Genomic DNA, 11,894 nt, shown 5'->3' with positions numbered 1-11,894 from the left:
TTAATCCCAACACTCGGGAGGCAGAGGCAGGCAGATCTCTGTGAGTTCGAGGCCAGCCTGGTCTACAGGAGCTAGTTCCAGGACAGGCTCCAAAGCTATAGAGAAACCCTGTCTCGAAAAACTAAAAAAGAAAAAAAAAAGACGACACCAATAGAGGGGCTGGAGACATGGCTCAGAGATTAAGAGCACTGTCTGCTCTTCTATGGTGGCTCACAACCATCAGTAATGAGATCTGGTGCCCTCTTCTGGCCTGCAGGCATACACGCAGACAGAACAGAACACTGTATACATAATAGATCTTTTTTTAAAAAAAGTTTAAAAAAGAAGATGACACTAGTAGAGCTTGCAAGATGTCTTTGCAGCTAAGGAGACTGTTGCCAAGCCTGAAGACCTGGGCTTAATCCTCAGGACCCACACAATGGACAGAGAGATCTCCTGCAAATTATCCTCTGACCTCCACTTGTGTGCTGTGGCACAAGCATGTGTGTGGTGTCTTCAAACCACACATGCGCGCACACACACACAGATTATATAACAAAACCTAGGATGCTACAGAGAAAAGAAAGCAGAGTAGCCCAGGAGGCCAGAGAAGTGATGCCCTAGCACAGACAAAGGGGTTTGGTCTGAGTCTGATTTTTCCAAAGCAAATCCAAAATGTTGGCATCCTCCAAACAGTATGGAGCAAGAGCCTTCTTCTTCTTTTCTTTTTCTTTTTCCTGACAGGGTTTCTCTGTGGACATCTGTGTAACAGTCCTGGCTGTTCCGGAACTCATTCTATAGACCAGGCTGGCTTTGAACTCACAGAGATCCGCCTGCCTCTGCTTCCCTAGTGCTGGGATTAAAGGCCTGGGCCACCAATGTCTGGCAAGAGCCTTCTTTTTTTAAAAAATATTTATTTATTTGTTATGTATACAATATTCTGTCTATGTGTATGCCTGCAGGCCAGAAGAGGGTACCAGACCCCATTACAGATGGTTGTGAGCCACCATGTGGTTGCTGGGAATTGAACTCAGGACCTTTGAAAGCGCAGGCAATGCTCTTAACCTCTGAGCCATCTCTCCAGCCCCCATGGCAAGAGCCTTCTTGACACACAACCATGGTCCCATCTATTTGGGAATTACTCACATTCAGGAGTTCAGAGGCAAGGCTGGGCAACACAGCAAGACTCCAGGGTTTTAGTTTTGGAAACAGAGTCTCATGTAGAGAAGGCTAGCCTGGAATCCAGGAGGTGGCTGAAAACCCTGATACTGGAGGAGGAGAGAACCAGCCTGCCTTGGATGTGCTAATTTCATTTTGGTATTCCCAGCACTTGCCAGGGCGAGGTGGAAAGATTGCTAGGAGTTTGTGCCTGGCTGCAGTACACCAGGAGTTTGAGGCAAGCCTCGGGTCAACCTGGGTGTAGTGTGCAGGCCTATAATTTCAGCCCTTTGGAGGTTGAGGCAGGAGACTGGCAGGAATTACTAGCTATCCTAGCTGTAGAGTGTGACACTAACTTCTAGCCCCATCACCCAAAAAAAGGATGAAAATTTTTTTAAAAAAGTTCTGGAGGCCGGGGGGGTGGGGTGGGGGGTGGTGGCACACGCCTTTAATCCCAGCACTCAGGAGGCAGAGGCAGGCGGATCTCTGTGAATTCGAGACCAGCCTGGCCTACAAGAGCTAGTTCCAGGACAGGCTCCAAAGCTACAGAGAAACCGTGTCTCGAAAAACCAAAACCAAAACCAAAAAACCAAACAAAAAACAAAAACCAAAAAACAAAAAAACAAAACAAAAAAAAAATTGTGGATGCTTTCTCCTGGACCTCTTCCAGCTTTGAGAGCATGAGACGAGCGTGTCCACCTTTGTCCACAGGGAGGCGCTGTGGATACCGCGGTCTGGCCGCTCTAGGCTGCACCGGCGGCACCGGAAGCTTCGTTCTCCCAGTGCTTCCGCTCTCTACCCGGGCTGGGAGCTGCGTGGAGCTAGACTTCGCGATGCCGACTGGCGATTTTGAGTGAGCATGGGGTGGTGCCGGGCTCTCTAGAGAGGCGGTGCGGGGGCAGTTCTGGGTGTATGGTGGTCTGGGCGGCGCGGGGACCGGGACCCGCTCACCGATCTCGTGTCCCCGCAGCTCGAAGCCCAGCTGGGCCGACCAGGTGGAAGAGGAAGGCGAGGACGGTGAGAGCTTGTGTGGGCCCCTCCCGCGCTCTGTCCCCGGCGTGGACAGAGTCTCCAAAGTCCCCCCACCTTGGCTTGAAAGTTTCAGCCCCGTCGCTCACTTTTCCAACTCCCTGCATTCTCTCTGACAGACAAGTGTGTCACCAGCGAGCTCCTGAAAGGGATCCCTCTGCCCACCGGTGACACCAGTCCAGAGCCTGAGTTACTGCCCGGAGGTGAGCGGCATCCATCCCTGCCATCTCCCTCCTCCCTTTCTGCCCTCAAGCCTATTTCCAGCCAGTCCCCAGTTCCCAGGACTCAGTTTCTGTCATCGGCCCACAGACCCACTGCCACCTCCCAAGGAAGTCATCAACGGAAACATAAAGACGGTGACCGAGTACAAGATAGATGAAGATGGCAAGAAGTTCAAGGTGAGGTTCAGGTGGCCACAGAGGGTCTCAGCGTGCCTTCGTCCTCAGGGTCAGATTGGTTATGAGGGATGAGTGTTGATTGGGTTGGCGAGGAAGGCCTTGAGATTCTGGAGGTGCTCCTCTTTCCGTCTTCAGATTGTCAGAACCTTCAGGATTGAGACCCGGAAGGCATCAAAGGCTGTGGCCAGGAGAAAGGTGAGACCCTCCTGTCTTGTTTTGTTGTGTGTGTGGGAGAGGGTCCCCAGGACTGACTCGAGGAGTTGGGAATTAAGGCTTAGGGCCCAGGAGTAGATGAGGTTAGACCCTCAGACCCCCCCCCCCCGTTTTTGTGTGCTCCTGTGTAGAGTGTCATTGCTCCAGATCATTCCTCCTGGTTTGTGATGGTTCTCTGTCGTCAGGAACTAGATTAGGCTAGCTGGCCACTATCCGCGGGGATCCTGCCATCTCTGCCTCCTATCTGGCCATCACTGAGGTTAGAAGGACATGCCTCATTGGCCAGCTTTTCATTGTGGTGCTTGGGAGTGGACTCCAAAGGGTACTTTCATTACAATTACTTGACTGAGACATAGCCAGCCCTCTTGGGTTTGTTGTTTTGTTTCTTGTTATTTTTTTAAATACTTATTTATTATTTATTATGTATACAATAGTCTATCTGTGTGTATGCCGAAGGCCAGAAGAAGGCACCAGACCTTATTGCAGATGGTTGTGAGCCACCATGTGGTTGCTGGGAATTGAACTCAGGACCTTTGGAAGAGCAGGCAATGCTCTTAACCACTGAGCCATCTCTCCAGCCCGTTTCTTGTTATTTTTGAGAGGCTCTTGTTGTGTAGTTTTCAAATTCTAAATGCTTCTGCCTCAGCCTCCTGGGTCCTGACTTAGGTTCTTAGTCCTTTGTCCTGTCTACCTGAAGGAACAAACAGGCTCCACTTAACCAAGGGCTTCTGGAGGAAAGACAGCAACGCCCTGAGAGCAAGGCTCCATGCCAGGCAGTTAGCAGAGCTTGACTTCCCGAGGTCTAGGCTAGGCTAGGGAGGCAGGGAGCTTTGTGCTCCCTGTTTACAGAAGTGGATGAGTCTCGGGTTTAGCTAGCTCAAGGTTCCTGTGATCTGCGCAACTCCTGGGCATCCTCCAGCTTCATCCCTGGGGGAGCTGGCCCATGGGCCTGTGTCACAGTTGTGTGCCGCCCCGCTCTGAATCCCCCTGCTGCCTCCTGGAGTGTTTGACTTGGGGTGACTGTTATGTGCCGCCATGCCTGGGTAGGAGATGGGAATTTTCACCGTTGTCACGGTGTAGGATTTGACATGGTTGTCTGTCTGGGGTACACTGTGGAGTCCTGCCTTCCTTTGTTCTTAACTTCTTCCCACCCTTCTGTGAGCCCAGAACTGGAAGAAGTTTGGCAACTCAGAGTTTGACCCACCAGGGCCTAATGTGGCCACCACCACAGTCAGTGATGATGTCTCCATGACTTTTATCACTAGCAAAGAGGTGAGCAGGGCTGAAGCTGGAGCCCCAGAAGTGCAGTGGGGCTGGGGTGGGCACAGAAGCCCCCTCTGAGCCACCCTTCCCTATTCCCCACCAGGACTTAAACTGCCAGGAGGAAGAAGACCCAATGAACAAGCTCAAGGGCCAAAAGATTGTGTCCTGCCGCATCTGCAAGGGCGACCACTGGACCACCCGCTGCCCTTACAAGGACACGCTGGGGCCCATGCAGAAGGAGCTGGCTGAGCAGCTGGGCCTGTCCACTGGGGAGAAGGAGAAGCTGCCGGGAGGTGTGGACCTAGGACACCTGGGAGGGGCTTCAGCTACTCCTTCTGTAGTATGCTATGTTCTTTCTCTGTGGTCAGGTTTTAGCAGCCTGTGTCTGGGTGCCCTCATAGACATCTCGTTTGCTTGGGGCATGGTGTTCCTATGTAGATGCAGATGGTGACTTACTCTAGCCAGTGTGTATGTGTTTGTGTGTGTAGGCAGTACCTATGTGCTGGGTTCAGTGTGACTCTGGAGGTTGAAATCTGATGTGTCTGAGTAACTGCCTCTGTGACTTGCATGGAGCTCTCTGTCTGTGTCCCATCAGAGCAGCTTGCAGTCTGTGCTGCGAGGCTCTGCAGTGCTGGGCTGTGGGTGCCAGGAACACGTCTGCCCTGCGGCTTGTTCAGTTTACCCATGGAGTCAGCAGAGACTTGGAAGGCTGCTAGCTTCCTGGCTGCAACCTTTGGGTCACCAAAGGATGACTGGATGCTTATAGCTTGGGGCTGGGGTGAATGTGACTTGGTCCACTGCTTTCCAGAGCTGGAGCCTGTGCAGGCCGCCCAGAATAAGACGGGGAAGTATGTACCCCCAAGTCTCCGGGATGGGGCCAGTCGCCGTGGGGAGTCCATGCAGCCGAACCGCAGAGGTAAGAGGCTAGGAATAGCCTAGGTAGCAAGTAGACAGCGAGACACCCTGTAATTATCCTGCCTTGTGGGCGTGGGGTCTAATGGCATGCTTCTCACTGCCACCTCACCCTGCCCTGCCCACCAAGCCGACGACAATGCCACCATTCGTGTTACTAACCTGTCTGAGGACACACGTGAGACTGACCTCCAGGAACTCTTCCGGCCTTTTGGCTCCATCTCTCGCATATACTTGGCCAAGGACAAGACCACTGGCCAGTCTAAGGTGGGTGGACTGGTCTGGGGAATGGGTGGCTGGACAGTAGGGGTCCTGGGACCCACTTCTTACCCTCCTCCCCCAACTCTCTGCCCCTGGCCCCCAGGGTTTTGCTTTTATCAGCTTTCACCGTCGGGAAGATGCTGCCCGCGCCATTGCAGGGGTGTCTGGCTTTGGCTACGACCACCTCATCCTCAATGTCGAATGGGCCAAGTAAGACATCCTCCCTCCCCCTCCCCACTCCCACATCCTCCTTAGCCACTGTGGGTCCTGCCCTAGTTATGTGGTTGCCAGGCCTGTCTGAAGGAAGGTCTTTATTGTGCTCTGGGAAAACACTTTGCCAGACTTAGTGCAACTGTTCCTAGGTGGGCAAGGCCTGGGCTTCCCTGGTGTGAGTGTGGAGTCTCAGGTCCCCGCCTGCACCCTTACCACCTCCCTTCTTTCCAGGCCATCAACAAATTAATAAGACACCTGTTGCCTGCTGCTGTTGCCCGGACCCTCAGGGACAGGAAGCTTCCATTAAAGACACCAAACACACTATGTCTTGCTTGTTTTCATGGGTCTCCTGTGTGTGGCGGGGGGAGCTCACCCCTCCTTCAGGCTGTGGTCTTGTAAAGGGGTGGGAGGCAGCCTCCACTGGTGAGGTTGTGGGGGGACCCTTGCTACTTCAGGGCTGTTGTCGCAACCATCTTCTGGCGAGGAGGCTTCAGTTAGATGGGTCATGGGCTCAGCTGGCCTTGGGGAGTGGTTGTACCTGCTACAGGCAAGCCTTGGCGAGGGCTCTTGTCCTCAGGGTTCCGGTGGCATGGGTGGCAGTCCAGGCTGGGTGCCACTGCCATGTAGAGCAGGGGGTGCATGCATGTAGCCAGGGGCACAAGGATGCGTGTTGTCTGGTAGCCAAAGAAGGCCCTCAGGTCCAGCTCCGCCACAGCCTGTGACACACTGGTAAAGTTGGGGCAGCGAGCCGTCCAGTGCAACATGGCGTCCACATGAATCACTCGTGTGATGTGGTAGGGCACATAGGAGCAGGCGTAGACAGCCACACCACTGGTCACCAGCACTACCACATGCAGCTTCTGGGCTGTGGTCATACCTGGGCTGTGCAGTACCACCCACCCCAGTGCACCATAGGCCATTAGTGTGAGTAGCAGAGGCAGGATGCCTCCCAGGCATGCCAGCACCAAGCTGTAGGTTCTGAAGGCCCCTAGCTGGCTGTCCTCCATCATCCCCAGGCACTTGACACAGGCCTCAGGATTGAGCCTACTACATGTCCCAAGGCCTGACTGGGGCTCCTTCTGGTGGGAGAAGCCAAGCATGGGGGCCGCCAGCAGGATGGCCATGGCCCAGCTGGCAGCAGTGACAACCCAGGCGTGCTTGGGTCGCAGGTGTCTCCGTGTAAAGAAAGGGTGTACCACCACCATGTATCTGCTGAGGCTGATGCAGGTGATGAAGAAGATGCCCCCCAGCAGGTTGCAGGTGAAGACAAAGCGCTCCAGACGGCAGGCTACCTCCCCGAAGCTCCAGTTTTTTGGTGGGTAAAAGTAGGCTGCCAGAGGAGGCAGTGTGAGTGCGTAGCACAGGTTGCTGACTGCCAGCTGTACAGAGAACACCACAGCTGGGTGCCAGGGCCTTTGCTCTTTGGTGATAAAGCGGTACAGGGCCAGGCCATTGCCCCCTGCCGCCACCAGGAACTCTGCCATCAGGATGGCCCAGAGGTAGCCCTCCTGAAAGCGCCTGTACTGTTGGTCGGCAGCTTCCACATATTTGTCCAGGCAGGGCTTGGTATCTGTAGGCAGAAGTAACATTTGCATGCATACCAGTTCCGATGCAAGCAGGCGTGGGCCTGCTGTCAAATGCAGCCTGGCAGGTCCCTGTAGCCACCTGGAAGGGCCAGCCTGGCTTCAAGTGGAATGGGTCAGGGTCACGCTCAGCCTGGTTTTGAGACAAACTGGGGCAGCCCCAAGAGCCCGTACTGAGTCTGCACATAAGCCTGCCATCACCACCCAGGGCTGTTCTCACAATGCCCTGCTGGCACCAGCCAGCTGTGGTTCAACCAGAGGGTACCCAGATCCTGGTCAGGGGCTACACTTGGCTTTACCATCTCCCAATAACTCTGCCCAATCCTAGAGCTTGCACTGTTCCCGCACACTCAGCCTCTTCAAATACTCAGTGCAGAGGAACCACTCTGACTGAGCCACCCCAAACTCCTACCGCAGACCCGGTTGCTTAAAGACCTGTCTCTTAACTGGCCCAGTGCTAGCTTACCTGAGAGGGAAGCCATGATCCTCACAGCAGCAGCTCTGGGTTACACAGCCACCTCCTGGGTTCCCAGCAGTGTGGCCACTGGTCCATCTCAACTTGCACAGCCAGTCAGGGTGACACCTCCCACCTAGCCCACTCCCTCCTTGTACCATCTGGGCTGGGCCTGTCTCTTGGCCAGTCACAACTAAGTACTGTTAGCCCCGTCCCCACCCCAACTAGAGAGTGGACTCAAAAAGTGCCAAGTTCAAGTTTATTGGAAGTAAACTGGATAGCTCCTTTATGAAAGGAAACCGGGCCACACTGGAGCCCAGGGCAGCTCTCGGACCCCAATCTGGGGCATCTATGGATCATCCACTGCCAAGCAGCCTCAGGTTCTTGATGGTCGACCCGTGTCCTGGCGTCTGGCTCCCAGCTTGGTCTTGACTCCTTGGAATCTACCCTTTGGTTTCGGAGGCCGCCAGTTGCCACCCTGCCCCTTGCCTGAACCAGGCCTCTGCTCCTTCCCTCGCTGCTTCTTGCCCGGAGGTCCTCCCAGGCGCCTCCGCTTGCCCACTCTGGGGAACATGTCTGTAGGGAGAGAAACTGTCAGGGTCGTCAACAAGAAATAAGGGGCCTCAGGTGTCCCCAGCACGGCCCCTGCACACACCCTCGTCAGGCTCCTTGCCCACAGCTTGGCGAAAATACTCGGCGTCATCCTCCTCCTCCTCATTCTGGCTTGCTCCTGCTGCCTCTGGAGGTGCCCCAGGGTCCTCGGCATCGCTGTCCCCATCGGCCCCTGCCCGGGCTCGCTTCATGCCTGCCAGGCTCTTCTTCCTGGAGGACAAGAGTGACAAGGGTTTAGGTTTGCTCAGGTGCCCACCCACCGTTCTGCCCACGGCCTTTGCATACTTACTTGTGGGCCTCGCGCAGTTCCTGCTTGCGCTGTAAGTTCTCAGCCTGCTGGTTCTGACGCTGGGCCTTGAGTCGTAGCTTCTCCTCCTTTGCTGCCAAGATGGCCTGCAGTTCTGCCTCAGTCTTGTGCACTGGGAGGAAGACCAGACATTGTGTCAAGATAACAATGGGACCGAGCACTGCTCCCAAAGGCTGGCCTCACCCTGTCCCCTTACCAAAACTGTGGAAGAGGACATTGCCGTTCCCAACACCCTCCTGGATCTTAATGAGCTGCAGTGTCATCCGGGGCCCAATCTGGAGATACACGCATGGGAGAGTCAGGCTGGCCTCAAGACTGAGGGCTGTGTCTGTAGGAGCCGCCATGAGCTGTTCCTCACCTCTGTGAGTCGGATGGCACTCTGCTGGGCCTGCATGTTGCCACGGCCAGCCACAGCCTGGGGTAGTTCTGTGATATTGTGCTCACCATCTGGCTCCACCTCACTCTCTGACAGCGCCACACCCCTGTGGGACAGCAGGTTACCTAGAGTGCTCTACAGGCCGGCTCTAAAACCCCTGGGCTGGAACTGCCACCCACCCAGAGCCTTTCTCACGTAGCCAGCAGCTCACTGATATCCTGCAAGCGGCTCATGTTGGGAAACTTCTCCTGTAAGAGCTTCTTCATGCCCCGGCTGGCACCCACGGGCACCACTTTGATGCTGCTGCAGTGGGAGAACAGAGGGAGGAGCGAAGGGTCACAGGGTCCAAGGCCAGCTCCTTGCCCTCTCCCCGCTGGGCATGCATCAGGGCGTTTACTTTGAGTCTGAGCAATCACAGGTCTCAGCAGCAAAGTTCTCATCAGGTGCATGGGGTGTCCCATCGCGAGTCCCTCCCCCCACACTCACTAGTGCCGGAAGTCCAGCTCTTGGGAGTCCGGGTTGTAGTTGATGAGGAGGCAGCGCTTAATGGTGTTGAGGTTGACCTGGGGGCCAGGGAGAGGGGACCTCTGAGCTGCCCGTGGGCCAAGTGCTACAGCCAGGGCATGCAGCCAGGAACAAGTACTGATTCCCCCCAGCAGCCTGTTACTTGGGGCAAGTACCAGGAATGCCCCTAGGTGTTAGAGGCTGTAACCAGGGTCTACAGACTGGAGCACTGGCTGAAAGTTAAGGGTACATGAGCCATCAAAACCAACCTTCAGATTTCTAAGTGGACCTTATAATGAACTTAATCTGAGACCCACTGGGGCCGGGGTTTAGCAGCTGAAACTCTAGCCCAGCTGGCTCGGCGGCTCAGGCAGCAAGATTACAAGTCTAAGCCCAGCCTGAGTTAACACAGGACCTTGTGTTAAGAAAAATGGGCAAAGATGTGGCTCAGTTGGTAGAGTGCTTGCCTACCATACACTAAGCCCAAGTTTGATCACCAACACCCAAAGCCAGTTGTACATCACTCAAGGTGTACATGCAAGAGATGGAGGGCCAGAAGTTCAAGTCCGGCCTGAGACACAGAAGATCCTGTGTCTCAGTAACAGATTTACTCCAACCCCAGCCCTGCCTTTGAATTTACGATAAAGTAGGCCGGGCGGTGGTGGCGCACGCCTTTAATCCCAGCACTTGGGAGGCAGAGGCAGGCGGATCTCTGTGAGTTCGAGACCAGCCTGGTCTACAGAGCTAGTTCCAGGACAGGCTCCAAAACCACAGAGAAACCCTGTCTCGAAAAACCAAAAAAAAAAAAAAAAAAAAAAAAAAAAAAAAAAAAAAAAAAAATTTACGATGAAGTTAGTCACTTCATGTTAGTGAGTCTTCCCACCCAACTGCCCACCCCCAGCGGCTGCCCCAGATTTGGCCCACCGTGTGCACGTTGAGGGACGGGAACAGGTTCTGGAACATGGTGGCCATGAGCTTGATGTGCATGCCCTGGACACCAAAGCTGTTGAGCACCAGAAGGGGTGGGTGGTTAAACTGCTGCTCATGCATCCGGTGTCGGCGCAGGGAGGAGACGACATCCCGCACCAGTGTGTACTGAAGGGAGAGTAGAGAGAGGCTGAGGATCATCTGTGCTGTGTGACCAGGGCCCTCCCGGGTAGGCTGAGCTCACCTAACACCTCTACCCCTCTCACCTTGTTGATCTGGAAGGTCAAAGTGGGGCCTCCTGGGAGGCGCATCAGCTTCTGTCAGAGAAAGGACAGGTGAGGGTGGAGGGTTCTGGCTCAGGGTAGGGCAAGGGAGAAGCCTTGCTCCATTGCTTCAGAGCGTTTACTTTGAAGCCAGCATCACTACTGTTCAGGGCAGGGGGTTCATCATGAGACAGGAGCAGCTGGGGCCGAGGGAGGGAAAGGCATGGTGTCCACTCACCAAGTACACACTGTTGTCTGTTTTGCTCAAGACAAGGAAGTGTGTGACCCCGAGAGGGCCGGCCACTGCCACACAGTCCTTCAGTGAGTTCTTCTTTCGAACCTGATAATTACAAAAAGGAATGGATACAGATAGTTCTTATTGAGCAAAGAAGCTTAAACTGGGGCTTCTAAGATGTTATTTCTGACACCCCCAACTTTCCAGGGGTACCGAGCCTTGACTGTATTCCTGAGGCCAGCACTTAAATAACTTTAAAAAGTATTATTTTGTGTGCAATCGTGTAGGGGCGCACTGGTGGAGCCAGGAGGACAACCTTCGGTAGTTGGTTCACCCACTTCCCCACGTGAATCAGGCGGCCCGAACTCAGACTTAGCAGCAAGCCCCTTGCTGCCGAGTTATTTCTCGATTGCGCCCCCACGCCTTGTGCCTTTGTTTTTTACACACGAGACCTCACTATGCACCCACGGCTGGCCTCCAACGAAAGATCCCCCTCGCTTCTCTTCCCGAGCACTGCGCTTTCGGCTGTGCATCATGCCCGGTTCAAGCGGTGCTGGGGATGCAGCTGAGACCTTCCACGTGGAAGGCAGGCATTCTGCCACTGAATTTAACTATCAACCTCCGGCCGCCGCGAAGTCGAACCCCGGGACTGGAGTGTGGAGAGCTGGGGGATGCAGACCTGTAGACGAGAGGCGGTGAGCGGCTCCATGACCCGCCGCACATCCAGGCTGAGCTGCTGGACACTGCGACCCGCCCGGCCTCGCGTGAACACGAACGAGTGCGGCTGTGCGGCGTAGGCCTCGAGGTTGCGGAGCTGGGCCTGGGCGCGAGCGCGCTTCTGGTGCCGGGACTGCAGGGGCGACAGGCGGGCGGTGAGCGCCCCGGCCTCGGTCGAGACCCCACCTGCGCCCCATGCCCGCCGGGGCCGCGGCGTCTCACCCGCCCCGACTGCCCCATGCTGCTTGCTCCTCCACGAGGTTGCTTCTGAAGCTGCTTCCGGCGCACACTGCTCACTTCCGACGCGGGACGCTCTGTGTGTTCCACTTCCGGCGCCGCGTGGCTCGTATCTTCCCACTTCCGGCGCTCCCGCCGGTGACGTCACTCCGGGCTTTAGTACTAGGTCTCCTAGGGGAGTTAAGACAGAAATCTTTACGTGGATGGCTATAGGGATACCATGCCGGGGCGGGGCCGCATTTAGGGTTCGAAT

The 11,894-nt window shown here is 55.2% G+C and overlaps 3 protein-coding genes and 2 non-coding genes across 5 annotated transcripts; 1 reads left to right on the top strand and 4 right to left on the bottom strand.

Annotated features, from left to right (window-relative positions):
- The first annotated feature begins 1,908 nt into the window (after positions 1 to 1,908).
- Positions 1,909 to 5,750, top strand: Eif3g (eukaryotic translation initiation factor 3 subunit G). Its single transcript, XM_005346869.3, has 11 exons — positions 1,909 to 1,990; positions 2,108 to 2,154; positions 2,286 to 2,369; positions 2,476 to 2,564; positions 2,700 to 2,759; positions 3,945 to 4,049; positions 4,144 to 4,333; positions 4,849 to 4,956; positions 5,083 to 5,219; positions 5,317 to 5,423; positions 5,658 to 5,750. The coding sequence occupies exons 1-11, from the start codon at positions 1,971 to 1,973 to the stop codon at positions 5,671 to 5,673; spliced, it is 963 nt and encodes a 320-aa protein (XP_005346926.1). The 5' UTR covers positions 1,909 to 1,970; the 3' UTR covers positions 5,674 to 5,750.
- Positions 5,751 to 5,929: 179 nt separating this feature from the next.
- On the bottom strand, positions 5,930 to 7,021 carry P2ry11 (purinergic receptor P2Y11). The gene has a single exon (XM_005347441.1). The coding sequence runs from the start codon at positions 7,019 to 7,021 to the stop codon at positions 5,930 to 5,932; it is 1,092 nt and encodes a 363-aa protein (XP_005347498.1).
- A 687-nt stretch (positions 7,022 to 7,708) lies between these two features.
- LOC101993586 (suppressor of SWI4 1 homolog) lies at positions 7,709 to 11,681 on the bottom strand. Its single transcript, XM_005346868.1, has 12 exons — positions 11,627 to 11,681; positions 11,367 to 11,537; positions 10,691 to 10,792; positions 10,456 to 10,506; positions 10,187 to 10,357; positions 9,245 to 9,321; positions 8,954 to 9,061; positions 8,741 to 8,864; positions 8,579 to 8,657; positions 8,365 to 8,494; positions 8,119 to 8,285; positions 7,709 to 8,039 (listed from the first exon to the last, which is right to left on the bottom strand). Exons 1-12 carry the CDS (start codon positions 11,642 to 11,644, stop codon positions 7,840 to 7,842), a joined length of 1,398 nt encoding a protein of 465 aa, XP_005346925.1. The 5' UTR covers positions 11,645 to 11,681; the 3' UTR covers positions 7,709 to 7,839.
- On the bottom strand, positions 9,133 to 9,211 carry LOC113456136. The gene has a single exon (XR_003377005.1). It is a non-coding gene; the product is annotated as a small nucleolar RNA U105B (small nucleolar RNA).
- On the bottom strand, positions 10,567 to 10,649 carry LOC113456133. The gene has a single exon (XR_003377002.1). It is a non-coding gene; the product is annotated as a small nucleolar RNA SNORD105 (small nucleolar RNA).
- Positions 11,682 to 11,894: the final 213 nt, after the last annotated feature.

Source organism: Microtus ochrogaster, chromosome 5 (genome assembly GCF_000317375.1).
Source record: "Microtus ochrogaster isolate Prairie Vole_2 chromosome 5, MicOch1.0, whole genome shotgun sequence".
In the NCBI taxonomy this organism is placed as follows: domain Eukaryota; kingdom Metazoa; phylum Chordata; class Mammalia; order Rodentia; family Cricetidae; genus Microtus; species Microtus ochrogaster.
The sequence above is the reverse complement of the archived record's forward strand: the minus strand, read 5'-3'. Positions and strand labels throughout refer to the sequence as shown.